This window comes from Grus americana, chromosome 1 (genome assembly GCF_028858705.1).
Source record: "Grus americana isolate bGruAme1 chromosome 1, bGruAme1.mat, whole genome shotgun sequence".
Classification (NCBI taxonomy): Eukaryota; Metazoa; Chordata; class Aves; order Gruiformes; family Gruidae; genus Grus; species Grus americana.
Genome location: NC_072852.1, coordinates 4,295,167 through 4,322,557, shown reverse-complemented (window position 1 = coordinate 4,322,557; position 27,391 = coordinate 4,295,167). Strand labels below are relative to the sequence as shown.

Genomic DNA, 27,391 nt, shown 5'->3' with positions numbered 1-27,391 from the left:
ATTTAAATCTGGTTTTCTATAGTCTATCCCAACCAATTTTCTAGGTACTAACAGATAATAATTTCTGTGGAAATGGCTGTAGAAAAAGTACACGAAGTGTGATACTTCCTTGATCATTTCCAGTTTCCCATTGATGTTTGGAAGAACCAATTTCACTGAAGCATGACAAGCCTAGACAATTTAGGAACAAGAGAAAGCCTTTCCAAACCTGCCAGCTTCATCCTCATAGATTTTTTTTTGATCAAACTGTCCATCCTTCAGAAGCTCAGCTATCACTCAGAGAAGCTGCAAGCATGCATACATCAAAAAACGAATGGAGTGCGGCATTATCATCAGCACATGAAAACCTCCAAAAAGCCGGAACGATACCCCATGGGATCTTTTCTTTGTAGGTAGAGACCACAGATGGTGTCTGAGGTCCACTGTCACACACTGGACAAATATCCTACAGCGATGGTCCCCCTCGAATGCCTGTCCAACCACAGATTTGGGGTTGAGTGGCTGCACAAAACCATTAAAATCTTGCCCCTTCTACTGACCTCAGCTATAGTGGAACAGCCCTGGAGTCAGCAGCTCTGATGTGTCAAACCACTTCCTACACATGACAGCATGCTCCGCCACACTGAGCATTAAGTTTGATTTCCTGGATAAAAGCTACTAATACCTGAACAGAGAGCAGCCTTTATTCTCTCTTGCGGAGCCGTACAGCGAAACGACGATTTGCTGACCAAAGAGCAAAGTCCTCGCTGCGCACACGGGGTGATGCTCCCCACCGGTGTAACCAGGCAGTAGGCAGTTCCTGAGCTCGGTCGGCACCAGCTCATCGCTTCTGAGAAACTTCACCATCCTCAGTGTTGCGGAGAAAAGATGTGAACAAGTCCCATGGAGCTCAAGTGCCTTTTGATGTGGCTCTTGTTTGGATCCGTCAAGGGGAACAAGCCAGGTAAGAGTATTTCTGCCTTTTGGGGAGGGAAAATATGATTTGCTTTTTTGTGGTGGCTGCTGGAGGATGTTTGCAACATCCTGACTCCTTTCAGGTAAGGAAAGATGTTAAAAGCTTAAGGAATTTGTGATTCTAAGGAAATGAGAGAAATGGGTTTTGTGCCCACAAACCATCAACTGCAGACAATCCAAAGCACTACGGGGTATTTTGTGTCTGAGTAATGCATGCATCCTCCAACCCATCACTGGCACGGTGGGCAGATCAAAGCAGCCTCGTGCACCTTAGGTAGCTCTTTGGTTTTTTCCGTTTTGCATGCAACCTTAGGAAATATAAAAATAGACACTGAAATGTCAGTACCTCTGTAGGTAAAATTGATGGCAATGCTATCAGTTACAAGCTGCCATCTAAGTTTGCTATGGGTACTATAGATACCAAGTATTCTTTCAGCCACGCCTCCCAACTAGTAGTGCCTATAAACTGTGAACGGAGGCAGCTAATTCATTCAGCATAATTTTACACATTTATAAATTGTGATACTGCTTATATTTGGCTTATTTATTGTGACAAGTGTGTGGATTGAGAAATGGTCTGGTGATATATTAGCATATTTCAATTTAAACTGCTTTGTTCAGAGGGGAAAAAAGAATATCTTACATTCTCAGCGCTCCATAAATGTGATACTTCCCTCTGTATCTGCTGCTGATGGCCAGGTTGAGAGGTATGAGCAGATACAGCCCAAGGTAGGTGCTCAGATACAATGGTACTACACCCGCTAATGGATCATCTCTAGCAGGGCTGCGAATTTTACTAGGGACAGGGCATCTCAAGGGAAAATTGTGTTGCTTATAACTGAACTCATTAATGCAGGGAGTACCTTCACAAATATTTAACCCCCAGGTGATTTTATTCTCATTAAAGTATTTTGCCAGTAAATGCTGTACCTTTTCCTTCACAGGGCATTTTCATTGCCAAATGAAGTGCCAGTGCCCACGGCAAGCGTTTAAGTGCTGTGTGCAAGAGCATCACTGCGAGAAGTTCTGGCAGATATATGTAAATAGGATTGGTTCTGGGATGAGTCAGGTCCCCTATATCACATTTTCTGTATTACTCTGCCTGGGACAGGTTGTGAGATTTCTTGCTGGCAAGTCTCGTTTATAAGAAATCTTTCTGGTTTGTTTTTTTTTGTGGTTTTTTTTTTTTTTTTTTAAATAGAGGGGTGTTAGAGCAGCTGCATTTTATGCAGTTTGATGTGATTTAATTCTCTGATGAATGAATAAATGCATAGCATTGAATTCTTCACTGTAAGTTCTTCTTTCCTCAGCTTCCAGTATTTATTTTCAATGTCTCCCCCAATATTTAAACCTAGTATTTATATAGATTTTAAAAAATTTCACCCCGCAAATAATACACTATAGTAGAAGCGCCACTTTTTACCAAATTAGGGGTTTTTATTGTAGAGATGCCTGAAGTATTGTGGCTGTTAAGACCTATTGTTTTTAATTCCTTAGGGGGATCAACAAGGAGACCTGGGAACAGCCGTAAGCAAAGAAAAGGGGAAAAGGCTAGGTCAAACTGATCAAAAATCAACTATGTCTCAATTCATACGATGCTATTCATGGCATTTTGCCTTAGTCTCTTCAGCTCGTCCCAGCACTGCGAGTTCAGTTTTGTAAACAAATCCTGCCATAGATGTTTGCAAGAGGGTGTCTGGCAAAACGCACTATCAAGAATAAATATCATTAGGGGAAAAAGACAATAAAAAGCCTCTGTTTTACAGAACAGTTTCACTGATAGATCTCAAAGTGCTTTGAGAGGGCAATGTCCTCTGATATATATCTGGAGAAACTAAGGCATGGGATGATCATTCATTTAGTAAAAATTAAACTACACCTTAGCGCTAAAGAGGATAAGAGAAATACTGATTTTCTCATGAAGAGCATCACATATATCTCATTTACTCTGCACAGCGGCAGTGCCTAGAAGCTGCAGGCATGGATGAGGCTTGAAGTATACTAGGTGAAGGTCAAATACAAGATAAAAGCTGGTCTGTGCTCCTAAGACCTTTCCATCTTGCTATTCATCTTACAGGAATAGACTGAACAGATTTGCAAGTTAAACCTGGAAAGGATTAAAACTCACAAAAGAAAGAATTTCATTCAACTGAATTTCATTCACACAAGATGGGTACCAGATCTCAGTCATTTAAATGAGAGGAATTTCTTTCCCATTATACTTGCATATTAGTGCTCGCTCCCATGGATTTGCAATGCAATGTAGAATAAATTAAAGTTGTCAAACACATGCAAGTGTTTCTTTTAAGGTCAACCAGAGAGCAAATACCTTTATAAACCTTCCAGCTACAGGGGCCCCCAGCAGCAAAGTGCCCAACATACAGCTAAAATTTAAAAAAAAAAAAAAAAAAAAAAAGTTAAAATTGTGATCCTGCTGAGGAAAAGCAGATGTTACGGACAGAGATCCTGCGGTATCTGCTTCTGCTTTGAGATGGAGAAATCTTGTCCCCACCTCATCAGAGACGAGATGTTATGTCCTTCCCTTTTATCACAGTAAAAAAAATCCACTCTTTAGCTACTGCTAGAAAGCCACTACCTTTGACTTTGCTCACGAGTGCCTTCAGAGTGTTGTAATTTTGGTCTCCCTGCTTTCTTCCTTCATGTTCAGCTTTGTCGCTCCTGTTTTTCCTGTTGCATTTCTACCCGTTGTTTCCATCTCCTGACCCTGGTCCTGAATCTTGGAAGAACCTGGTTTACGGAGTCTTTTCTCTGTCTCCTCCAATGCTTCTCCAAAACTCACATTTCCAAAGTCCTTCCATAACTTTGTTCACTTCACTCTCTGTTCCTCAGCCCTGCCAGGGTAGCAGCGCTCTGTCATCTGCTGCTTCACATTCTCCATTTGTAAAGTGTGAGCCCCCAGATAAATACCAGCCCTCTTCATTTGGAGAAAGTTTCATGCATTACAAGGTCATTAAAATCGTCAACACTGACAAATAATTTCCATCACATTCTTTTGCTCCAGCAAAAAGCTCAATTACTGTGCTGAGGCCACGAGTCAAATGAGATGAGTCCTAAAGCCACATTTGAAATCAAAAGAGTCCCACCAGACCTTTTTTCACTGTTAACCAAGACTGGGATACAGTCTTGTCAGCCAGTTCAATTATTTCCTGAGAGGATATTCTCTACTGCCCTTCCAACCCAACAAAAGGCAAGGCTGATAAAGTTCCAGCCTAAGAAAAGGATCTGAATTCCTTCTGCTGTTTAAAAAGCTAATTTTCTTTTTCAGTAATGATGTGCTTTAGATGAAAATACTGAAGAGGCGGGTGTTACTGAAGTCATAGATTTAAGCAAAAATAAATGTAGCCAAACCTATTCAAAACCCAAATGTCACACACCAAAACAAGGCTTCCACGTACAGTATTCTCAAAACCAGACACTGTGTTCTGCTACGCTACCATGTGCAGTGGTTGCCTTTAAAGAGTTTGAGCTCTGTGGCTTTACCACAGAACCAAGAAGGTTATAAACACCCAGAAACAACAGAATAAGAAAAACAAATGTTCCCCATTCTCCGCTTCGTACATTTTCTACACAGTGCACTGTGCTCGGGCTAGTTTTCCTCCCTCTCCCTGCCTTAGGAAACACTCTCCCACTTTCCTAATGCTCCCTCTTCCAATTCCACATTTGCAGTCCAAGTCCCCAGCCCAGCCTCACTGCCAGGGCAGGCGTGAAATTCATCTCACTTAACTTCAGCCATCCGCACCATCAACATCTCCACCGAGCTGGACGTGTGGACCCCCGTCACAGCCAGGGCAGAGACAGTAGCACTTTCAGGGCACAATTCTTCTACCAGATTGCAGATAAGGGTGCAGTGAGTCACGTCTGGTAAGTCTCTTTCTAGTGACTACACCAGGAGTTGAAATGTCTGCTTTTTGTTGGCTGGGTGGCACTCAGTCCATGCCTTAAACCAGGAGTAAATCAGTGATGAATGGGCATAGTTGTGTTTAGGAAGAGGAGGGAGAGATGTTCAGTCAAGAAACATCTGGGTCAGTGGAAGATACAACAAGGTCTGCAGGCTGCTTTTCTGGGAACTCACAGCAAAGCAAGCTTTAAAGTGATATCAATGCATTAGCTAAATCACATTAATTATTGATGTGAGCATGTAAGAGCATTCTTCCACCACTGTAGCCGATACAGAGAAGCACCTTAAAGCATTGCTTTGGAGAACTTAAGTTAGGTGTCTGCTGTCCTCTAGAGAGGTCTGCCCAGCTCCACGTCTTACAGAAGGGGCTAAGAAGGCATGTTTCTGAGGCTAAATTACACTTAGCAAGAGAAAGCTCAGTCCACTGTCAAACCAACTCTACCCTTGCTGTATATTGGACATCTTTTTTAGCATTAGATTCCACTGCGTAGGTCAATGGCAAACAGTTGGTTAGCATTACTAAGCCAAGAGAGAAGAGAAGTGCATCTCTCCCAAACCTAATTTTCTGTGGTCCTAGAAAGAGTTAATGGACAGCTCCCGATGGTTCATATTCTGGTTTATTTTACACTGTCTTTCCAACAGAGATATCTTCTAGTACAGCAAACTCAGCAGGCACTGAATTCCCTACTCCTTAGAACATGACATGCCTTTTCTCCACTGATAGGAATATTAAACCCCAACTTCTGCCCCATAAGGCTGATCTCTCCTCCGTCACTGTTTGCATTAAATCTTGCGCCTGGTGATTTCATCAGCATTGTATTTCTGTCACTTAAATTGCAGACTCATTACTACTCAGATGACTTTGTAGGAGAATGTCTGTGTAACCTACAGTATAGCTACCCAAATTCTCCCAGGCAAATTACCATAAACTTCGGGTCTGCATCCCAGCCCCAGAGCTGGGATCTATTGCCAGCTTACAAATCCACATAGACAATAAATGACATTAATCAGAGGGGAAGGGAGTGGGCAGAGCTGTAGGTAGCTTGTTAACGGACCCTTTGGGAAAAAGGTTTGAAGTTAGAAAAAGTTCATTACCATTGCAGTCCAGTTGCTGGTATCAATTTCTTCTCTCACCCGTATCAGTTTCATCTTCGAGAGACATGCTCTATCCAGAGAGCACATAATTTCAGACAGCATATGAACCCCCAGGGCTGAATTAGCTTTTCAGGCACATCTGGGGAAATGTCTTCATTTTTGGCATGGTTTGATTTCTTGGTATCTCTGGGGAGAGGCTCTCTTCATCTCTGAACGGGGCAGGTGTGTGAACTGCCTTGTTTCTTCCACTGCTTCCACCCAGTTCTTCAGAACAGCCTGTTTCCTACCGATCCCATCTTACCACCTTTGTATTCAGGGGAAAATTGTCCTATTTTTGCACCTTGCCTTTTTAACTTGACATCAGAAAAATCTCAGCACTGGTGACACGCGGCCACATGACAGAGGAAATTCTGAGTTTAGGTGACATGACTCACTGTCTGTGTTTACCTAACACTAAAAATGCCTGTTAGAAATTTTCCCCATTCACTTCTTCTGGACAAAATGTATTGTTTTGATACCTTCTCTAACACACTGCTCTGCCAACTCAGACACGGAAGAGAAATGGGCAGGAGAGCTTCATAAATCCTAATACTGCCAGCATGTCTACTATGAGCAGTTTTGTGTTGCGTCAGTAACGTATGTGAATGGGAAACCTCAGAAAAGAAGCCGAAGCACTGAAAGCACTGGTGGTGATTTAGCTAGTGGGTTTCTTTCCATTGAGCCTAAATAATGATGCTAGATGCTGAGGGTAAACAAAGGTAGTTAAGCTTTATTTAGCACATGGCAATGAACTTGCAAAAGATGGCATGGCTGGGTATTCTACCTGGCACCAGCCTCCAATAACTCCTATGTGATATCTGACAGCTTATGTGGAGGTCCCAGGTGCCCTAAGACACCTCAAATGGCACCAGGCACTGTTACTTAAGCAGGAATAGCAGGAATCCCACCTATCTGGTGGCTCAGATGACAAGGAGTGGCTTGCAGGTCTCAGAAAACTTATCAAACTTAATTTTGTGAGCATGCCAGAGGATGCAGCAACTAGGTTTTAACTTTTATGTTTCACAGATGTCTATCATCTGAATTCAGTAGTCTCCTCCTAATTCCAAGGCCACGTCTCCATTCACTGTATGACAATATCTGAAACCAGTTCCAAAATTTCCAGAAATGCTGTAGGCACCAAAAATCCACTAATATGGGGAGAAATGCAGATTCCCAGCTGCCATAGGAGAGCTATGGATTCTAGCAATTCTGCAACTGATAGCAGTGCTAAAGCCCATGAACATAATTACACCAACCTTTCTGTTTGTCCCATTTCAATCCATCATGTTAGTACCTGTAAGTGCAAAGAAATGGAGTCACAGGGCACTTTTGGGGTGTAGGAGATGAGAATGGTAGGTGGTGGCTGATGAACCTTGTGAATGAAGGAAAGGGAAGACGGAGGACATCGAGGCTGAAAGAGAAGGAAATAGGGACACACAGCACCTTGTCATGGGGATGGAGAATTGGAGCATGTGGGGAGATAAAATGAGGAGCCAAACAAAACCCCAAAAGGAGATTTGAAGGTGATGTGAGGGCAGCACTAGCAGGAGAGTAGCCCTGGAGCAGCTGTGGAGGGATGCAGAATCCAGGGGGAAGCTGGGCTGTGCAAAACCTGGGCCACCAGAGCCTACGAAGCAGGTTACGCATAGGTGTGCTAACCCTTTACAAGATTTATGTTTTCCTGTCGCACCAATTCAAATGAATTGACAGACTAATTCCCAACCAGGTGTAAAACAGCAAAAAAAAGCAAAGTTAATCTCCCCTAAAAATGTAAGAAGTCAGAAATCTACTCAAGGAGTAAATCTACACTGCCATTCCCTAGTTTCCTGGCTTCTTTCCATCCTTTGGCTCTTTTATCACCCACACGGCAGGAATGTTGGTTTTTTAGGGGCAAACCATGCAGTTTCCTCAGGCACAAAGACTGAGTGAAGTTCTGGGATGATTCACTCTGGAGGACGTTCTGTGTAGGCAGTATGATCCAAACCTCACCAGGTCTGCTTCCTCTCTGCACAGTCTTCCTACACAATGCCAGGAGGTCCAGTGCCATGAAGCACCCCTGCACGCCTATATGTCACCACCTATGGCCTCTGCAGCTTTGGGGGATACTTATTCTTCCCTGGTGGGAGTTTGAATACGGCAATTAGCTTGAACCTGTGATGCTGTTAAATGTCAATGCACTGGGAGCTCTTCTGGGTTTGATGGCCAAACTATAACTTCCATTCTCAGATGGACTTTGCTGAGTGTGCAGTCATTATCAAGAGTTATTATCACATCTACTGCCATAATGCCTGGAGTCCTGGCTGATAATTAGGACTCGTTTGTATAAGCGTGGTACAAATAGCTGACCAACACAGGAAGTTTAGGATCCAAACGTAAGGCAAGAAAGTACAGAAGGAATATTGATCGGCATGTTGGGTGCCTACCTGTTCTTGAAAGATGGGTAAGAGACCACTTAGTAAAGCACCTCCGAAGATATATAAGATACTTAAAGACAACTGTTGTGGTTTAACCCCAGCTGGCAGCTGAGCACCACACAGCCGCTCACTCACTACCCCCCGGCACGATGGAGGAGAGAGTTGGAAGAGTAAAAGTGAGAAAACTCATGGGTTGAGATAAAGACATTTTAATAGGTAAAGCAAAAGCCGCACACACAAGCAAAGCAAAAGAAGGAATTCATTCACCACTTCCCATGGGCAGGCAGGTGTTCAGCCATCTCCAGGAAAGCAGGGCTCTGTCACGCGTAACGGTGACTTGGGAAGACAAACACCATCACTCTGAACTTCTCCTCTTCCTTCTTCTTCCCCTGGCTTTATATGCTGAGCATGACGTCATATGTTATGGAATATCCCTTTGGTCATTGGGGTCAGCTCTCCTGGCTGTGTCCCCTCCCAACTCCTTGTGCACCCCCAGCCCACTCGCTGGTGGGGTGGGGTGAGGAGCAGAAAAGGTCTTGGCTCTGTGTAAGCACTGCTCAGCAGTAACTAAACCATCTCTACGTTATCAACTCTGTTTTCAGCACAAATCCAAAACACAGACCCATACAAGCAACTGTATTGGGTCTGGCTGAGATGGAGTTAATTTTCCCCATAGCAGCTCTCATGGTGCTGTGCTGTGTATTGGTAGTGAGCAAGGTGTTGATAACACACCAGTGTTTTGGCTACTGTGGAGCAGTGCTGGCACACATCAAGGATGTCTCTCCAACATTTCACTCCCCTCACCAGTAGGCTGCAGGTGGCCAAGATCTTGGGAGGGGACACAGTCAGGACAGCTGACCCAAACTGACCAAAGGGATATTCCACACCATATGACGTCTGCTCAGCAATAAGAAGCTGAGAGAAAGGGGGAGAAAGTGAGGGCATTTGTTTGTCTTCTGGAGCAACCACTACACATACTGAAGCCCTGCTTCCTGGGAAGTGGCTGGACATTACTGATGGGAAGTAAAGAATAAATCTTTTTGGTTTTGCTTTGCTTTGGTGCGCAGCCTTTAGCTTTTGATTTATTAAACTGCCTTTATCTTGACCCAAGATTTTGGGGGTTTTTTCCATCTTATTTTTCTACCCTCCCTGTCCTGTTGAAGAGAGGAGTGATAGAGTGGCTTGGTGGGCACCTGGCATCCAGCCAAGGTTAAATCTCCACAGCTACTATGAAGAAAATTAACTTTATCTCAGCCAAAACCAGCACATCCTCCGCTCCTTATTCCATACCATTTATATCATGCTCAGGTCCCACACTATCCAATACATCCTCATTAACCACCCCCACCCCCCTTCCTTCTCACTCTGATAAAATATGCAGATATCATTCCCTTAGTGTATGGAACATCCTTGTAAAATGTTTTTTAATGTCCATAAAATGTCCACAAAATGTCCATTGAGTTCATTTAGCCCATGACTTTGGGCTCCATCTGTTATGGTGGTCACTCAGGACAGGAGAGGTGATGTGTTGTGTGGAGTTACTGGGCACCAAAGCCAGCTCAGGTTGGGTCACTGCAGCACTTTCACTGCGTCTTATAAAGCTTGTCCTCCATTGGGTCAGGTGGTTCCTGCTACTGTAATTCCTATAACATGCAACTCAAGTCATGGGTTACAACAATTTAAAGGTATATCCATTACAATCTCCACCTCTGGTCCCTTTGCACCAGACCATTGGCTTTAACATTGCAGTAAACTCCTTCTTTTGCCCCTGCTCCGTCTTGGACTTATCCAGAGACTGCAGTCCCTTAGGGGTGTACCTGCTCCATGTGGAGCCTTATCTATGAGCCACAATGCTTTCAGAGTTATGCCTGCTGCAGCATAGACATATCTGCAGCCACAGTCACTTTGAGGTGCATGGGTTCTAGCATGGGTTATCCATGGTCCACAATGTCTTCGAAGATATACCTGCTCCAGCATGGCCTTACCCATAGCCATACTCCTTTCAGTCCCTTCAGAAGTAAACCTGCCCTGTCATGGGCTCATCCATGGCCACGCACTTTGAGGTGCTCCAGCATGACCTCATGCATGGCCACTGATGCTTCAATGTGTACCTGCTGCAGCATGGACTTATCCACAGCCACAGATGCTTTGAGGTGTATCTTTTCCAGCGTGGACTTATCCTTGGGCCACAATCCCTTCAGAGCTATACCTGCTGTGGCACAGACAAAACCATGGCCACAGATGCTTTGAGACGTACCTGCTCTGGTGTGGACTTATTCACAGCCACAGATGCTTTGGGGTGTCCTGCTCCCATGTGGACTCATCCATAGGTCACAGTCCCTTCGACTCGAGCTCACACAGGAGTTCCAGCCTGTCCAGGACAGCAGCACAGAAACAGCAGCCATGCTCTGGCCATCTGCCAGCCCAGGCGCATCGCCATTGCTGTTATCAAAATGTTCCCAGGCAGAGCACAGTGAGATAAGCAGTACAGCACTACAGCGAGCAGTGAAAGCAAAAAGCAGCCACTAACGAGCACTAGACTCTACTATACAGTGAGGCAGCAAGCCCCATGGCAAGCACAGGACCCTGCCAACTAATAGCTAAACAGCAATAACAGCTATAAACTCAATCTAGCACATTCCAATCAAATCTGTTGTTATCTTGAACCCTTCAAGCCCCATGTTGGGTGCCAAAAAGTACTGTCATGGTTTAACCCCGACTGGCAACTAAGCACCACGCAGACGCTCGCTCAGTCCCCCCACAGTGAGATGGGGAAGAGAATCGCGAGAGTGAAAGTGAGAAAACTCATGGGTTGAGGTAAAGACAGTTTAATAGGTAAAGCAAAAGCCGCACGCACAAGCAAAGCAAAAGAAGGAATTCATTCCCCACTTCCCATGGGCAGGCAGGTGTTCAGCCATCTCCAGGAAAGCAGGGCTCCATCATGCATAACAGTTTCTTGGGAAGACAAACGCCATCACTCCGAACGTGTTCCCTGCTTCCTTCTTCTTCCCCCGGCTTTATATGCTGAGCATGACGTCATATGTTGTGGAATATCCCTTTGGTCATTGGGGTCAGCTATCCCGGCTGTGTCCCCTCCCAACTCCTTGTGCACCCCCAGCCCACTCACTGGTGGGGTGGGGTGAGGAGCAGAAAAGGCCTTGGCTCTGTGTAAGCACTGCTCAGCAGTAATGAAAACCTCCCTGTGTTATCAACACTGTTTTCAACACAAATTCAAAACACAGCCCTCTACTAGCTACTGTGAAGAAAATTAACTCTATCCCAGCCAAAACCAGCACAACAATGAAGGAGGATAATGGCAATGGATATCTTGAAATGTCCGTAATTATGCACGGCTCTTCCCAATGTGAGGACTGGTACAACAATAAACCCAGAAGCTGGTGGCTTCAATATCAAACACGTTGGTGAAGAGGTCTAGCATGGGAACAGAAGCCAATGTTTTGAAAGGTTATGATGGTTGATAAGCAGAAGGTTCTTGAAAATGGAAGCAAAATATTTGACGTGACAGTGAAGCAGTTAGAAGTCAACAGAGGGAAGCAAACAGAAGGTCACAATGAGACCTAGAAAATTCATCTTTCCGAATGCTTTCTAGATCAGAGACAGGAATATGGTTGTAAAGGCCAAAGAAGTAGATACTGCAATGGTTTAGATGTGAGAAGACAAGAATTTGAGTGATGTGGATGTTGTGTGAGATCCAGTTGCAAGGTGGATGAGTTGATCCAAGAGTGCCAGCTTGGTGGGTGTTGCTCGCCATCACCCATGTGCACCATTTCTGCCAATCCTTATCTGACGTTTGCAAGTTCAGAAGAACCTAACTTCATTTGATCATCGATTAAAACAACAGTTGCCCTTTATGATGAGTAGGCTAAATGCTGTGGGTTTTCTTAAGAAGAGACTAAAGAGTTGTAGGTTTGAGTGCCTCGTGCTGAGATTCAGATCTGCAGTCTGCTTCAAAGATGCTTTTGAAGTCTTGAGGGAAACATGCTTTTAGCTTTCAGGGAAAGTGAGAGTACGTGATCTCAACTTGCTGCTAATCTGATAACTCTTTAATTTTAATCACCCTGACAGTCTGTGGTAAACCATGTGGTTAACTATTTCGGGTACAGTCGCTTCGCTCGAAGCCACAGTCTGATGTAGTTTACACAGTGAATCCTTTGATAACACAAAGATACAAGGGGATTAAAATATCCCTCACGCAGCTCAGCTGTTAAGTCACTCACAATACTTTTCATTGCTGCCTTCCTCAAACTTTGTGACTTTTACTAAGTGGCAAGATAATGAAAACTAAAAAGGGCAGAACATATCAAAGCGAGAAAATGATGGGTGGCTCTGAAAGAAAAGGGCATTGCAGGACTGGGTCTGGGAGTTGCTGATTGGGTTGCTGTCAGCAAAGCATGGCTTTGTTTCAAGGAGAAGGCACTTTGGGAGCCAAGGGCAGATGCCAAATGATGAGCAACTAAGAGGAATTCAAGGCCCTTTCGCAGTCATTCTTGCTGGTTGCTAAGGCTGTATTAATTACGGCTGCAGAAAATGTGAAGACATGATGACTAAGAAATTTTATTCATAATCACTGTTACTATTATGCATAAGCATAAAGGGCCACAGATCATGCACCCAAAGATCCCGAATGCCAGCCCTGATGCAACCAGCCTGTTTTGTGTTTGAATTTCTCAGCCTTTAGGCCTTAAATAATCATTAAGTAGTGCCTTATCAACTTCTGGGTCTCCAGCTCAGCTTCAGTGAGCTTTTCAAGTGCACTGAAATGATCTGACTTAATTCATTCCAACTGATTGAGAAGTATATTTAGATGTGATTTGCTGATGACACAGCACTTCACGTCCTTGTTTTGGGACAAGTTATATTTAGGTTTGCAAACTTATTTCACAGTAAGTTGCTCTTTGGTGTGCTCAGACAGAATTGAGAGTCTACTCCCCTTTCCAATGTTTGCTTATAGATGATTGCAACTTTTAATGACTTAGTTTTGCTTATTATGCCTCACTGCTGCAGGCAGCAGCTCTACGATATGAGCTTCATTAAGAAAATGTTGGTAGCGTTTCATGCTGCCCATCTGCTGAGTGCAGAAAGGGCTCAACTGCCTGCTTCAGGCAGCAGGGGCCGGAGCTGGCTGATAGACCTGGTGCCTCCCACCACCACTCCCAGCTGCTGCAGAACATCCTTGCTCCAGCATTCTTTCTCCCCTAGAAGAAACACAAGGGAGTTGAATCAGCCCCTCCTAACGAAAAAAGTGTAGACAAACACAGCCTTCATGTTGCTTGGTGGAGACACTCCCAAGGGATTTTGCTGTATCCTGAACAAATCTATACTTATAATATCAATGGCAATAACTAACTCCAATGTGAAGAAGGCTTTGGAGGGCAAGATTGTTCTAAAATTAAAATTAAAAATGTTCACTTAAAATAATTAATAGTTTTGCCAGATACTCGGAGCCTCTTCTTGGCTAAGAAACAATCAAAGAAACAAAGCTTTGCTTTCCTCATGTTCTTTTCAGGACATCCAGTTTCATCCCTCAGCTGTGATTTTAGCCCCGTGACTGGGAGCAGAATTAGATACTTAACTGAGCTCTGGGCATGATCTTGTATTGGTAAGACAGAAAGATGTGGGAAGTCCGTGGTGAATATCGTAGATGCACAGGCTGTCCTGATTCTTAGGCTTTCTGTTTGTAGAAGCATGCCCAGCTCTTCCAAGGACTGACTTTGCTGATATTGCTGCTGAATCATATCCACTGGGGACCAAACTGTATTATGAATGTGACGATGGCTACACAAGAAGAAGTGGCCAGTACTTGGGAATTCGGTGTCAGCGTACAGAAGAGGTTGCTACTTGGTCCTACACGGAATTTCAATGCATTGGTAAGTGATTATTGTCCTTTTACTACACTTGTAGAATTAGTCACTATAAGATACATCTGGGCACTGCTCTAACTAATGATCATTTGTGCTTATCTTTGCAAATTAAAACTTGCAACAATTCTATCTTGCCTCTAGAAGTTTGGGTGCTCTGGCTTTGCTCTGCTATTTGTCCTGCTGTAATTCAGCAAATGTAAATTCTCCCACAGATAAGAAAATTTTGTTGTCAACGGCTCCCACAATGGAGTTAGATTTTACACAGAAGCCAGCAAGAAAAACACAGAGCTCTGAACCCCAGAAGCGAGAAAACCTGTCAGAGCTTGACCACAAAGGTAAGAGCGAGCCCATTCATTACTGTAATGGTCCTTCCACTGATTTCCATGGAAGAAGTGTAAGAACGATGATGAGTAATTTTTAATTATTTTGACAGTCAGAGAGAAAGAAACAATTGCTATAACACCTTGGTTGGATAAGTCATATGGTGTAAGCAAATGTGTACTTTATATCCTAACAAAGAATTAGGATGGCTGGGTATGCCTTACTTGTTTATTTTTTGTAAGAATATAAATAATGCTGTTTCCAGAACAAAAGCAACAGGTAAAATTTATCTGCTTAACCGTCTGCTGCCTTGTGATCCTACAGATTTTTGTGGTCCTCCCAAGAGTATTCCACATGCCTCTTTAAGACTGAACAAACAATATTACATAGGACAAGTATTACATTTCAAATGCCAGAGTGGTTTTGATAAGCGACCCCCCACCTCTGGCACCCGCACATGCAAGAAGGTGAATGACCAAATCATCTGGACCCCCCTTGACATACAATGCACCAATGACAGCAGCTATAGCGATGAGTGGCCGCCACAGACTATTGAGCCAGGTAAGATCGTTGCTTTGACATCACATTGGTGTCATGACCTGTTCATGCAGGGTCCAGACCCCCCAACTCAGCACATCAATCCTAGGGTACAACCTGCTTGGGGTTTGGGATGGAGAGATCAGCAACCTCAGGACTCTGACACTGATGGAGATGTCATCTTTAACTGATGGAGATGACATCTCTGGGAAGCACATAGCTGCATCCTACTTTGTCTTGGGTGTCCTTTCACACTAACTGCAAATTTGCAGGAATTTGTGAGCAGATAAATCCACAGTCATATACTGGGAAGAAAACAGTAGAATAAGCCTTTCTCTTTCTCCTTCCTGGAAGCTACTGGTCGTCTTTTGTCACTTCACAGTAAGGTACTACAAAAGGCATATATAAGCATCCCTCATGATTGCTCAGGGTTTTCAGATCCGGAGTTTAGCTAGTCCATAGCTAAACCTGACTAATGTGGTTCAGTTCTTAATTTAACACCCAGGACGCTGTTTTGAATGAAGAGACAGCAAGAAGCCCACCAACATTGAACTGTAGTCTTTATGGGCCCAGATTCAGCAGGACATGCACCACTGTGGTCTGGCACCTTGAGTTTCACGGCTCAGGGAGGCAGCAGGGCTCTCAAGTGAGGCTGCAGAACCTCTGCCTCTTGCTTTTATAGCTTTAGATGTGTTAAGTAAAAAAATACCCTGACCTTCATGGCCTTTACTCCACACAAATTACCCACCTTTTCCAATGGCATCTCTCCTAACTCTACAATGCATGAGTTCAATATGCAGAGAGAAAACAGAGCCCCTTTCCCAAGCATCTGTGACAGCACTGAGGTTCTGGGGCTCTGTCTGGATGTCAGAAGGAGCTATTGAAGATGGAAGGACCCAGCTGTCCACCACCTCCACAGTCCTCAGGCTTTCATTACCCTCCCAACCTCCTCTGAGGCGGGGGAGTGCGATGGGTTGAATTTTAAAGAGGTGGGAGCCAATGAAAGGTGAACACAAGATGACTTTTCCTACCAACAGAGAGTGGAAAAAAATGGTTTTCACGTACTTGAGCCTTTAAGGGGAAATTAATCTTGCAGAACTGTAGATGCCTACTGCATAGAGGTCCACATGTGAGTTGGACTGTCTTTATAACCAACAGAGATGTTGCTGGTGCTGTGCTAGCTGCCCTATTTCACATCTATTTTAGCATGAGATGAATCACACCTTTTAAAGACTTGTTTCTCCCCAGTTACTATAGCAGAGGCCAGATGACTATCTTGCAGGCCACATCTACATAATGGTAGGTCAGGTGAATGCCAGCCCTTGTGTCCTATACCAGGCCATGTGGTAGAGCAGGATGGTTTGGGCAGGCCCTTTTGCCTGCAGAGTGATCTTTCAGGAGACCCTTGGCCATCGTTGCCACTCATTGCTGCTCTGACCGTAGGAATAAATCACCTTTCTCACTGGACAGACTATTTCAGCATTGACCCGTGACTTTCTCCCCTTCTTCATAGATCCATCTGTTTCCCTGTGGTGCCCGGTTCAGAGTGTTTCAGGTACAGCAGTCACAATTTGTTGTTTGGCCTTTCTTCCTCCTTTAGGACAGCCACGGGGGTTTTTTTTTTCCATTGATAATTTCTCTTGGTACTATCAAGATGAAAGAACTTCTTGCTATGATGGAAATAATCCATCAACATACCAGTCTTAGAAAATGATACAACCTATTGAACAGTCAGCGATTACAAATATTTGAAAATTAGGATTATGAGAAACATGAGACTGGATGATGAAATAGGATGTCTTGGCCTTTAATTCAACAGAAAAATAATTCCAGTTTCCTGCAAAAGTACATTGAGACCTGAGCAAGGTCAGGTCCTTGTAATTAGTGCACCAAATATTTATTCCCCCAAAGTGTTGCCTTTCTCTTTGTTATGATGTGATGTCTTTAATGGGGCTGGATAAGAAATATTCTCCCCTTTCTCAGTTCTCGCCCCAGCATTCAGCACAAAGAGATTTATCAAGAGATCACTCTTACAGAACCTCTTGTTAAAAACCTGCCCATATCTCATACTGGCTCAAGTTTAGAGCTTCCTTTTCAGGATAAGGGAGAAATTAAAGTAATTTCTTGCACCAAGGAAGTTTTGGGTTACATTTCCGGGGAAAAAGAGGTCCTGTTTGAAGCCATGTTTCCAAATCCTAGCTTGGCACCTTGAAGGTCATCCTTCCCAATCTCATATGAAATAAAGACCTTAGCTGGATCCCATCGCCTGGAAGATACAGTTCCCTTCATGCTCACTATTAACAGACATCAGATCAGCACATACGTTGCTATCCAGGCTGGAAACATCTATTGATGGCCAAGAAACAAACATGGCAATTATTAAGTCTGCTGTGTGGAGGGAGAGCTGTCAGACCTAGCCTGACTCTATCCTCATCACTGCTTTGATGCTCATCACCAGAAGAGCAAATCGATACAAAAATCAAGAATTTCTCTCTCTTTGTAGATTCGACTCATCCATCCTCTTCCTCATCTGTGATACTGCCAGTGACAGGTATGCCATTTTGTTAATTGGACTCAGACTTCAGCCCATCCCCCAGAGCAGTTACTTTGCCTTTCAATTTGCCGTTCTACCGAAGAGATCCATCTCTGTTATCCAAGCTAATAAACATACTGCAAGACACATCTATGTCCATGTATTGGGTGAGAAGTCAGTAGAGAAAGTGTAAATAGAGACTGTTTAAAGATTTAAGCTTTTTATAGAGAGGTTTTCAAAGACTCATAAGGGATGTAAAAGACAACAGATCAACCACAAGTCTAGATTTAAATGAAGCAATTTTCAGATTCTTTCTCTGAAATTTTCTGTGAATTCAGTGAATAACTTGAACTGGAAAAAAACAGGAAAATGTAAATATTTAAATGATGTGTTACTTTCACATTTTCAAATGAGTAAAAAAAGAATGGGCAAATAAAATATTTTCTCATAGCTAAACTGATGCATTTAGCTCAGTCCAAAGAGATTTTTTTTCTCCCCCCTTCCCCATTTTCCATTCAACAATTAGCTGCTAAAACAGAAATTGTTTTTTACTGTGCATATACTCAAGACTTTGTACAAGGGCTCTTGATTCCAGCTGGAGTCTGCTGACAACTGTAGCGCACATTATAATAAGGAGGAATAATGGAGTGAGATAAAGGAAGGGAAGGAGGAATATTGCAGACTGGCAGAGACCACAGCATCAGTAGTCCCTGGTTATTTGGCTGTGGTTGCTTTCTAGTTGTCCAGGTCCTCTCTGGCTGGGTCCTGTTTGCCCCAGGGAGCAAAGCAGTGGGGCAATACATAAGAACCATTGCTTCTGGGCACAGGGGCAAGATAAACCCCTATCCCAGGTCTTGCCTGTTTCTCCCAGTTGGAATAATTGCAATAATTACAGATAAAACCAGGTGCTAACTGTGATGATTTTCTGTTTTAACAGCTATCTTTTTTGTTGTTCTTATCATTCCTGCTGTCTTTGCGTGACTCACCAAGCAGAGAATACAGTAAGTGGGACGGAACCAGGAAAATGTGAAATCTAAAAAAAAAAATCTCTATCAGTGGAAGAGCTATCAACTGGATCAGCTATCTCAGTATTACACTGCTTAGATTTCTTTCTTAAATGAATGGCCCTGGATTTTGGGTTGTCTGGTTCAGCTATTAAATACCAGCACAAGAAAAGGAGGAACCAGAGCTTTTGAAATCAAAAAGCACGCTTTATCCCAGCCATTGTGGAACTGAGAATGGCAGTTCAAATACTGGGTGGAAAATGAATCCCATGGGGAAATTAAGGTTAATTATGCAAATATATTGGTTTCAGATAGATTACGCAATCAGTCTTTCTCTTTCTGGCTAACCTGTGGGAAGTCTGGTGGAGCATCTGCCACCATGACCACGTAATTCTTCTTCCTTCATCCCCCTGATTTCTCAGTCGTGTCATGACAACTTTGTGCTTCAGACTTATTTTAGTCTGGCCTCCTCACTGTTTCTATTACTACACTGAGATGCACGAAGGCTGTTACTGTTCACAGGCTCCCCAACCTAGTTAATGCAAGATGTCCCTATTTGACATTTGGGAGTTCTCCTTTTCTTCTCTCTCTTTGCTAATCCTCATTTCTCTTCATGTTCCTTACTAATTACTTATGCGCTGTGCTTCTCTGCCGAATGGGGATTTTTCTCGAAAAGGAGAAGGACCTTGTGAAACCACATCAGCAGTGCTTTTTTGCCGGTTCACGATAGGATAAAGCCATAGAAAATGTAGACAACACTTTGAAACATGTTTTAGTGAGGATGGTCAACCATGGTGCAGATTGCCTGGGCCATTGTGGGATTTCTGAGAATAGTTTAGGTGAAAAATTGGCAAGAATGATCTACATTTCACTGGCCCTATGGTGGAACAAGTGACAAAATAGCCAATACCAGATGAAATAGCAACTGAGATCCTAAGTGGTGTCTTCTGCAAAACTTACTGTGTGATTTCTCACAGTAAATATAGAAGAAGCCATAGAAAACCTGCCTCTTCACAGCTGCAGTAAAGTCTTTTTCCTGCTGTAGAGAAGACTTCTCAGGGAATTGCAGCGTTCAGATCCAAACTCATGAAATCAATGCCTTGCTACAGAAGAAATCAGATTGTACCAGCGACTCCAAGACCAGCAGTGGCAAACGAGGAGGAAGCCTGGACACTCAAATCTAATGCATGAAGGAGGCAGAAAATATTACAGATTAATTCTTATAGGGACAGAGGGACTTTCCACCTACGGAGTACGGGTAGAGGGAGTGCACCCCATCACTGACAGATGGGGAAGGAGCCCTGCCTGAAACTGCTTCCCAGAAACACTTCTCCTCCTGCTACCATATAGCAGATGTATTGCTAATATAACTGCAGCCTCTCAGAAATGACCATACATATGGTCACCCAAGCATGTTAGATGGTGGCACGGTCATTACAGCCCACACACCACCTTCCCCACAAAGAGAGATGCTGGACACCTGATGTACCCCGTCCCTTCCCTACCGAGACAGGTCAAACGCAGTCACACTTTTCTCCTCCTCACACTGTTCTTCTTGGAAAAGGAAATTAAACCCATTTACCCTCTGCACATAGGCTGAAAATCTTACTGGATTCCCTCATGGTTCAGCACACACATGCATTCGTCATCACCCCCCCTCTTCCCAATTATTTTGGACTAGCCCCTTCCACAACAGTTACTATATTATTCCTCCAGCTCAGAAAAGGATGTGGCAGATCATGAGAGTTGATTAATTTGACAGCTCCTTTCTTAGCTGCAGAGCACCAAAGAACCTACTGTAAAGGCATTTGAGGACAGACTCAAACATACACCATACTTGATGTGCACTTACTGGGAATTTGTGAAGTTTTAATGGCCTCCTGCTTCTTTTTAGCCATATTCAGGTTGATAGGATGGGGTTCGTCTGACAAAATGCAAGCATCTATGTCTGAGGCAGACAATGGGGAGGAACAACTGCCTTTAGAGAGCAGTTCATCTCACCCTATTGCCTATACGTATGCGGATGTGCATGTTTATTTATGCCACATGCATATATACACACACAGATATATAGACAGATATATACAGACCAAATGACTCACGGTCTAAAGGCATCTATTTCTCTGCATTGACTCTAAACAGTGCCCGGACTGACCAGATTAGCTGTAGGAGCTTACATGGTATATGACAAAGCAAAATGGGATGAAACCCTTCCTTATAATTCAGGAGATACGAGATCTTAGTGTAATTTTCTGTTTTGTGATAGTGTATGTGTCATTTTTTTATTCATTTGTATTCCTGTTGAGTTATTCTCACTCCATAGCCTTGATATTTATACTTCCAATGGCTTTTTTTACTACTGTTGGAATAGGACTTACTTGTACTACGTATCTTTATAAAGATGGATGTGTAGTGGTCTATTACATGCTGTTATTTTGTATGGGAGCAAACAACAATCTGCATTTACACAATACATGATAGGTTTTCACACCCGTCAGCTGCTCTGAAGGCTGCAAGCAGTGCTACTAAGCTCTTCTGCTTCATTTGGTTGATGCACATTACTTACTGCTAACATACCTCTGTTAAGCGCTGTGGTTAGGTTGGCATGGCTGGTCCTGCTCAGGGCATTTCACTGGAGAAGGTTAGTATTTCATCTACTCCTAGCATGCACATTTTTATGCAGATAGCAAGAGCAGAGTCATATGTCTCCTACTGCTCCAGTGGTTTTTCCTCCTTTCCCTAGCCAGCTTGACTCAAGGGATCTCATCATATTTTGGTTTTGTTTCTTGGAAATTAAGAGAGACACACTGCTGGTAAGGGACTTGCAAGCAATAGTGGGTTACAGACTGGACAACTATTATGGGTTTTAATTTTCCTAGCTGTTAATGTCTACATTGAGAGTCCGAACCTGAGTCACCTCCAGCACGGGAGCTGTACACGTACTTTATCTCAATTGATCCGTACTTCACCTCTCGGTAGGTCTTGTGGGCCCTGAGTGGACATGTTTATGTCTGAGACTTGAACCTTCAATACAACAGGCAGAGAGCAAGTAGAAATCAGTAGGACCCAGCCTGGTAGCAAAACGGCACTACTGGAAGAGGTTGTGGCCAAAGGGACACCATCGCCGTTGTGCTTTCTCCATGGCTGCTCTTGCTCATTTTACATGAGATGTGGTGGTTGATACTTTTATTTTGTAGACTTTGATTTTCTCAGCATTGAACAACTAATAAACTGTAAAAATAAATTGTTATGGATGTTTAAAAGGCAGCTTGTACTTCTTGCTATTGATCTAAGCTCTGAAAAAGACAAGATTTATTTTCCGTTGCCCTCTCATTTTAGTGAAAGGAGTGACAAACTCAGGAACGTGTTGCAGGAAATTTTATTCTATTCACATCACCCATGTACTATCACACTTAATCTTTAAAATGCAGGAGGAAACTAAAATATTTGGGCAAGAAGATCTCTAGCAATGATGTCTCTAAAATAGATAATGGAAGCAAGTAATAGATTTTTTACAATCTAAGGGCAGTGGAGCTCCCTTAACCCTCCCCAAGGGGTGGAAATACACATACTCCTATACCATGACCAGGATCCCAAGTGTGAGAAAATGTGTTTTTCCTGAAATCTGCAGTATAAGAATCAGCCTGCACATTGCAATATGCCATCATAGGTGCCTTCATATAGGTGTCTCCATGTGAGCTGGTCCCATCACAGTGGAGATAAGAGTCTAGAGACACTCAGCTATCAAATGCAAGTGTCCACCCAGGTTGAATAATTTTCCAGACCCCATGGACAGCATCAGCCATTGACTCCATTGACTCTGCTGGGAGCTCAGGCAGCAGCTCACATGGAAACACCTACAGATTGATCTGATTGATTGCCTAAAGATCGGTATCTGCCATGATCTGAGACACCCAGGGGTGTCGGAGACATCTACATAGGGCTGGAAGCTACAACACAGGACCTATGGGAGGTCTGTCCTCCTCTGCACTGATAGCTGGAAGCCAAGCAGCTCGATTTGTTTGTGCCCAGCCTGCAGAATTACCCCCACGTGTAAACACCTACTGTAAGACATGCCAATAAGTGAGCCGGATCCCAGCCCTAGAAGTCATGAAGACTTGCAGAATCTATCACTCACCGCTATAAATGCATTGTTGAAGAAACCTGATAAAAATATTTCCTTCCACACTAAGACAAAAAAATTTCTTAAGTTTAAATTTAAGCATGCTTTTTGGTTGCAATGACAAATAAAAAACAGTCAGTGGGGATTTTATGCACAAGTACTGTTCAGTGGCCAAAAATGGCCCCTGTCTTAGACAATTTAGACAGTAGACACAAAGCAAGGTTGAGAAGGTGTTCAAGGAGACAGTGAAACAGTACAGATCTGTGTCTCAGTCACAGTCTTAACACTGCAGCTACCTACACATTTTCTACATTTGGGTTTTCTATAGGAATAACAGCATGGCAGGGTAAATATGTGCTCACTCAGGCAGTATAAAGGCATGTGAGCAAGGACTTCAGGACTCTAGCAAGCACCAGCTCCACCAGTCATTTCCAGGTCTCTAATCCCAGAATTATTTTCTCCTCCAGTCTTTCTGCAGAAAAAAATTCAGGGAAGATATTCCCTAACTAGATTTCATTTTCAAAGCTGTGGCATTCACACCCATACCAAATAAGACCCTTTCTGTCAAGAGATTCTAGAGGTGTCACCCCAACCATAGGGAGGTCCATGTGGGAGGAGGATGCAGTCCATGGCTGCAGGGCAAAGTGCTGCTGCAGAAATGGTTTGGGCCTTTTGCAACAAACCGAAAGCGGTTCTTCTACCCTGCCAACAGCCTCCACCTTCCTCACAAAGCCCTTTCAACCACCCGACGTACCGCCAGGAGCCAGCAATCCGACACCCAAGAAGTCAACAGGGACGAGGGCTCCCAGATCAATGCTCAGAGCCCACCGATCCTCGGGGAGGCTCCCGGGGAGATGTCACCGTAGGTGTCCCCAGGAAGCCTCCCACCTTCTCAGGGAAGCTGGTGGAGGCACCGCTACGAGCTGACGAGAAAGTTGATTTCGCTCTGCAGGTCTGGGGCGGGAGGTGGGTATCAGAAACACCCTGCTTCAGCGTTTCCAGACCAAAATTCTCAGAATTTCCATTTCAAGGGGAATTTGGAAACTCTTGGGGTTTTGTTGTGATTCAGACTGAAACCACATTTTGAAATGACAAAATTTCCTGTGCACGAGTAGCCCTGTTTTCCAGCTCACTCTGCTCAAAACTGAAGTTTTCTCTCTTCCAATTTTTAGTGTTTTTGTACTGCTCAAACTCCCTCAATCCTCGGTAAAGTTCTGATTTAGGGCAGTGTAAGAGGAAAATAAAACTGAAGGTTTTCATACTCTCCTTTTTAGCCTTAAGTCACAGTGCACAGTAAAATGAAGGTAATTCTATCTTCATTTTATGGATTGGAAATGGTGGCACTGAGGTGACTTTGTAAAGCAGTCTCAGTCCCAGTCCAGGGCTCCAAACATTCAGAGTAAGATCTCAAAGCCCAGGAGTAAATTACTGTTTACCATTTACGCATGTAGCAGTTTGTTAAAACAAACCATTCACTGAACTAAGAAAATGTGAGCAGGTTACTCAGATATTAGATTCAGGTAACATAACCGGTGAAAGACATGCGGTTGTGTAATTTGTCAGAAACAGAGTGCAAATTTACATTATAAGTACTTTACAGAAGCCAGCGTGATACTTAGAAAGCAAACATTAGTTCATAGTAGGAGAACTGGCAACTTGGATCTGAAAATATTAATGTCACGGATATCACTATGGCATGTGAAAAAGCAATATCCTGAGAGTTGTGTAAAATCATACGGACACAGCATGAAGCCTTTCAGCACGTGCAGTGTTAACTCAGTGCTAACTCTCTTCCCCAATTTAAAATTTTATTAATTCCTCCACATCAGATCTGAGATCTCCATTTTCCTTCCTGCTGAAGGTTTCCTCCAAGCCCAGTTTACAGCTGGTCTGGCAGAAGTTTTCCCCTTCCCCTTCTACTCATTTGCTACCTGTACGCAAATATGTTCAATGACCCAATTGTTTTGATGGTGCCATTCCCCTTTTATAAGCTCTCAACAGACTTTTCTGCTGTCTCAAACCTTCGGTTCATATATTCAGGGCCCTTCTGTTTATCCCACACTCTAGGAGTTGCCAACCATGACTTTAGTCCTTTAAATCAAGAAAAGGCACTAAAGATCAGACAGAAGATGCTGTAGAGATGCAAAGATTCATTGTTCCTCCTTTTCACTGGCCAACAATAACATTTCACATATTTGGATGAAGAATCAGGAGGGAGAATTGTTTTTCAAGTCTCCAGGCTTTCCAGCTTATTTGGCGACCTTGCAACAAGGCATAACATGTGAAAATAGAGATGTTGTTTGTTTTTCAATAAACTAAAGATTCCTCTCTTCTAATAGCTCCTGGCAAGATAAAGCAGCTAGGTTAATGGAGATGAATTTATTTTTTTTTCCTTTTTGTAGATTCACATTTAACTGAAGAGAGGAAATTCCCAGTGGGACCTCCTGTGAGACTCAGGAAGGACCCTCATGGCTTTGAGCCTCATTTCCCAGGAAAAAGCCCATCCCTGCAGGGTGAGATTAAAAGATGTGTACTCTCCCTGGACATCCAGCTAGGAGATCAGCTTGGTAGTGCCACAAACAGCACGTGTTTCATGCAGAACCACACACAGTACATTTGCTGCCTACGTGAAAGAGATGATAGGCAAATCCAATAACTTCAGCGTGTCCAACGCAGCAGATGGAGATGGCATCTCCTTTGCCCAGGAGATGGCAAAGCCCCAGGAAGGTGCTCCCAGCCTGCCTTCCCCATGTGGCAGTCAGAGATGCTCCTGGAGAGCTTTACAAATCAGCATATTGTATTTACTCTCGCAAAATGCTATAGCTGCTCAAAATCTGGATGCATCAAAGGAGTTTTGCCCAGCCGCTTTCTCAAGCAGAGGCCAGATGATGCCACGCTCTTGATTTTCTTGCTTCCTTTTTTTGGGACAGGATGTGACAACATACTGTTCAGTTCAAGGAGTTTGAACCATGGGTGTTTTTTGGAAAAAGACTAAGCAAACTGCATGATCCAGCCCTTTGCAGTGAAGTGAGCTCAGACAGTGGTAGGGCCCTCTGCGAGCTGCACACCCATTCAAACAACCCCAGCGGGCGATGCAACGAGCAATAGGGCTAATGGGGTTGAGCTCCCAGCATCCCCTCACAGCTCCTGGGCAAAATCATTTTTCCTTTGTGTCTAAAATCCCAGTGACTCACTAGTGCCCAGAGCTCTCCCCAAAGATGGATGGACACAGAACGGATTGCAAAATTACCTTCCCATCTCAGTGCAGCTGTAAGTTCCCAGAGGACAGAGGAGCTTCCCACCCCACCAGGGACACACACATGATGCATGGGGAGGCTCTGGGCTCACCAAAGGGCTGTATCCCCATTCCCCGTTCATAGCCAGGGGCAGCAGAAACCAGAGTAAATCACAGATGAAAACTGCCTGGGAGGATGTTCCTGGAGCTGGGGACTGTGGGGCTAGGGCAGTCCTCTGCTCAGCTCCAAGCCGGGGTGCTGCTTGAGGCACCTCTGATATCTGCTGGAAGGCAGCCTCCAAGCTAAGTCACTCTTTTTTTTTTTTTCATATTTATTTTACACGCTTGCTGTGGAGGGGAGAGCACTTCTGGGTACTGCCAGGGGAAAAGGTCCTGGGGAGAGCCCAGGGAGATGATGGAGAGGTGACTCACGGGGGTGGTCAGGGAGTGGGGATTCCAGCAGAGCCTGGGAAGCAGGGGTGGCAAGGCATGGGACGGGCACTGGTGAGGATGAGCGCGGTTTCAAGCCCCAGCTGGCGTGAGGAGTTGGTTGAGCGAGTCAGAGGAAGCCCCACGAGCAACCTCTGAGAATTGGGCTGGAGGGGGGTGTAAATGATGTTCCTATCTTGTCCTCCTAAAAACCAAAATATTCTCCTACCTCACTGAGAAACACAGCTGGCACAAGCGAGTGCTATTGCTGCTCTCACCATGGCAGCTGGAGATGACAGGAGCAGAAGTCCATCACTGCCCAGTGGTCTGTGGTGGGATCCAGTTGCCTGCGCTCAGGTGTCCAGAGCCACTGGAGATGCACTTGGGGAAATTGCTTGGCCTCTGGCTGCTGGCCCATGTGGGTACAAGTGTCCCCAGGATCCTGCAGCAGATTGGCCAGCCCCACTGGATGTCTTACATACATCAGGGCATCTCAAGCAGCCCAGGATGCCTCTATCTATGAAGTTGAGCCACACCTGGATCTCTGCTGGCTTCAGTCAGAGCGCAGACACCCAGCACACATGGAGACACCTGCATGGAGGTGTCTGACTCTGCACCTGAACCCTACCCCACGTTTCTGTGCAGCCTCCAAAGAGGTTTGTCCTGGCTGAGTGATGAGACCCAGTAGGCTGATGAACAGCTCCTGAGCTGAGAAGTTGAGGCTCAAGCTGGTATCTCTGTCAGTGAGACAGTTTGTATGAGCTGTTTGCACGGTGATCCACTTTGTTCATTCACATTCATAGGAAAAGTAACTGGAGTCTGATGGTGACGCTTCTGTAGGTGTTATGGCGTCTTCAGATTGGATTTCGACAGCCTACCTCCTGCAAGGATGCTGTAGGTATTAGG

The 27,391-nt window shown here is 44.1% G+C and overlaps 1 protein-coding gene across 4 annotated transcripts; it reads left to right on the top strand.

Annotated features, from left to right (window-relative positions):
- The first annotated feature begins 217 nt into the window (after positions 1-217).
- LOC129214408 (interleukin-2 receptor subunit alpha-like) lies at positions 218-27,327 on the top strand. 4 transcript variants are annotated; one of them, XM_054845998.1, is made up of 8 exons: positions 218-943; positions 14,124-14,309; positions 14,516-14,638; positions 14,949-15,185; positions 16,675-16,716; positions 17,665-17,712; positions 18,632-18,695; positions 21,678-27,327. In XM_054845998.1, exons 1-7 carry the CDS (start codon positions 883-885, stop codon positions 18,673-18,675), a joined length of 741 nt encoding a protein of 246 aa, XP_054701973.1. In that variant the 5' UTR covers positions 218-882; the 3' UTR covers positions 18,676-18,695; positions 21,678-27,327. The 4 variants fall into 4 exon arrangements, with proteins under 4 accessions (XP_054701973.1, XP_054701963.1, XP_054701947.1 ...); XM_054845988.1 differs by having other exon boundaries at positions 18,688-27,327; XM_054845972.1 differs by having other exon boundaries at positions 18,685-27,327.
- The last annotated feature ends 64 nt before the right edge of the window (positions 27,328-27,391 follow it).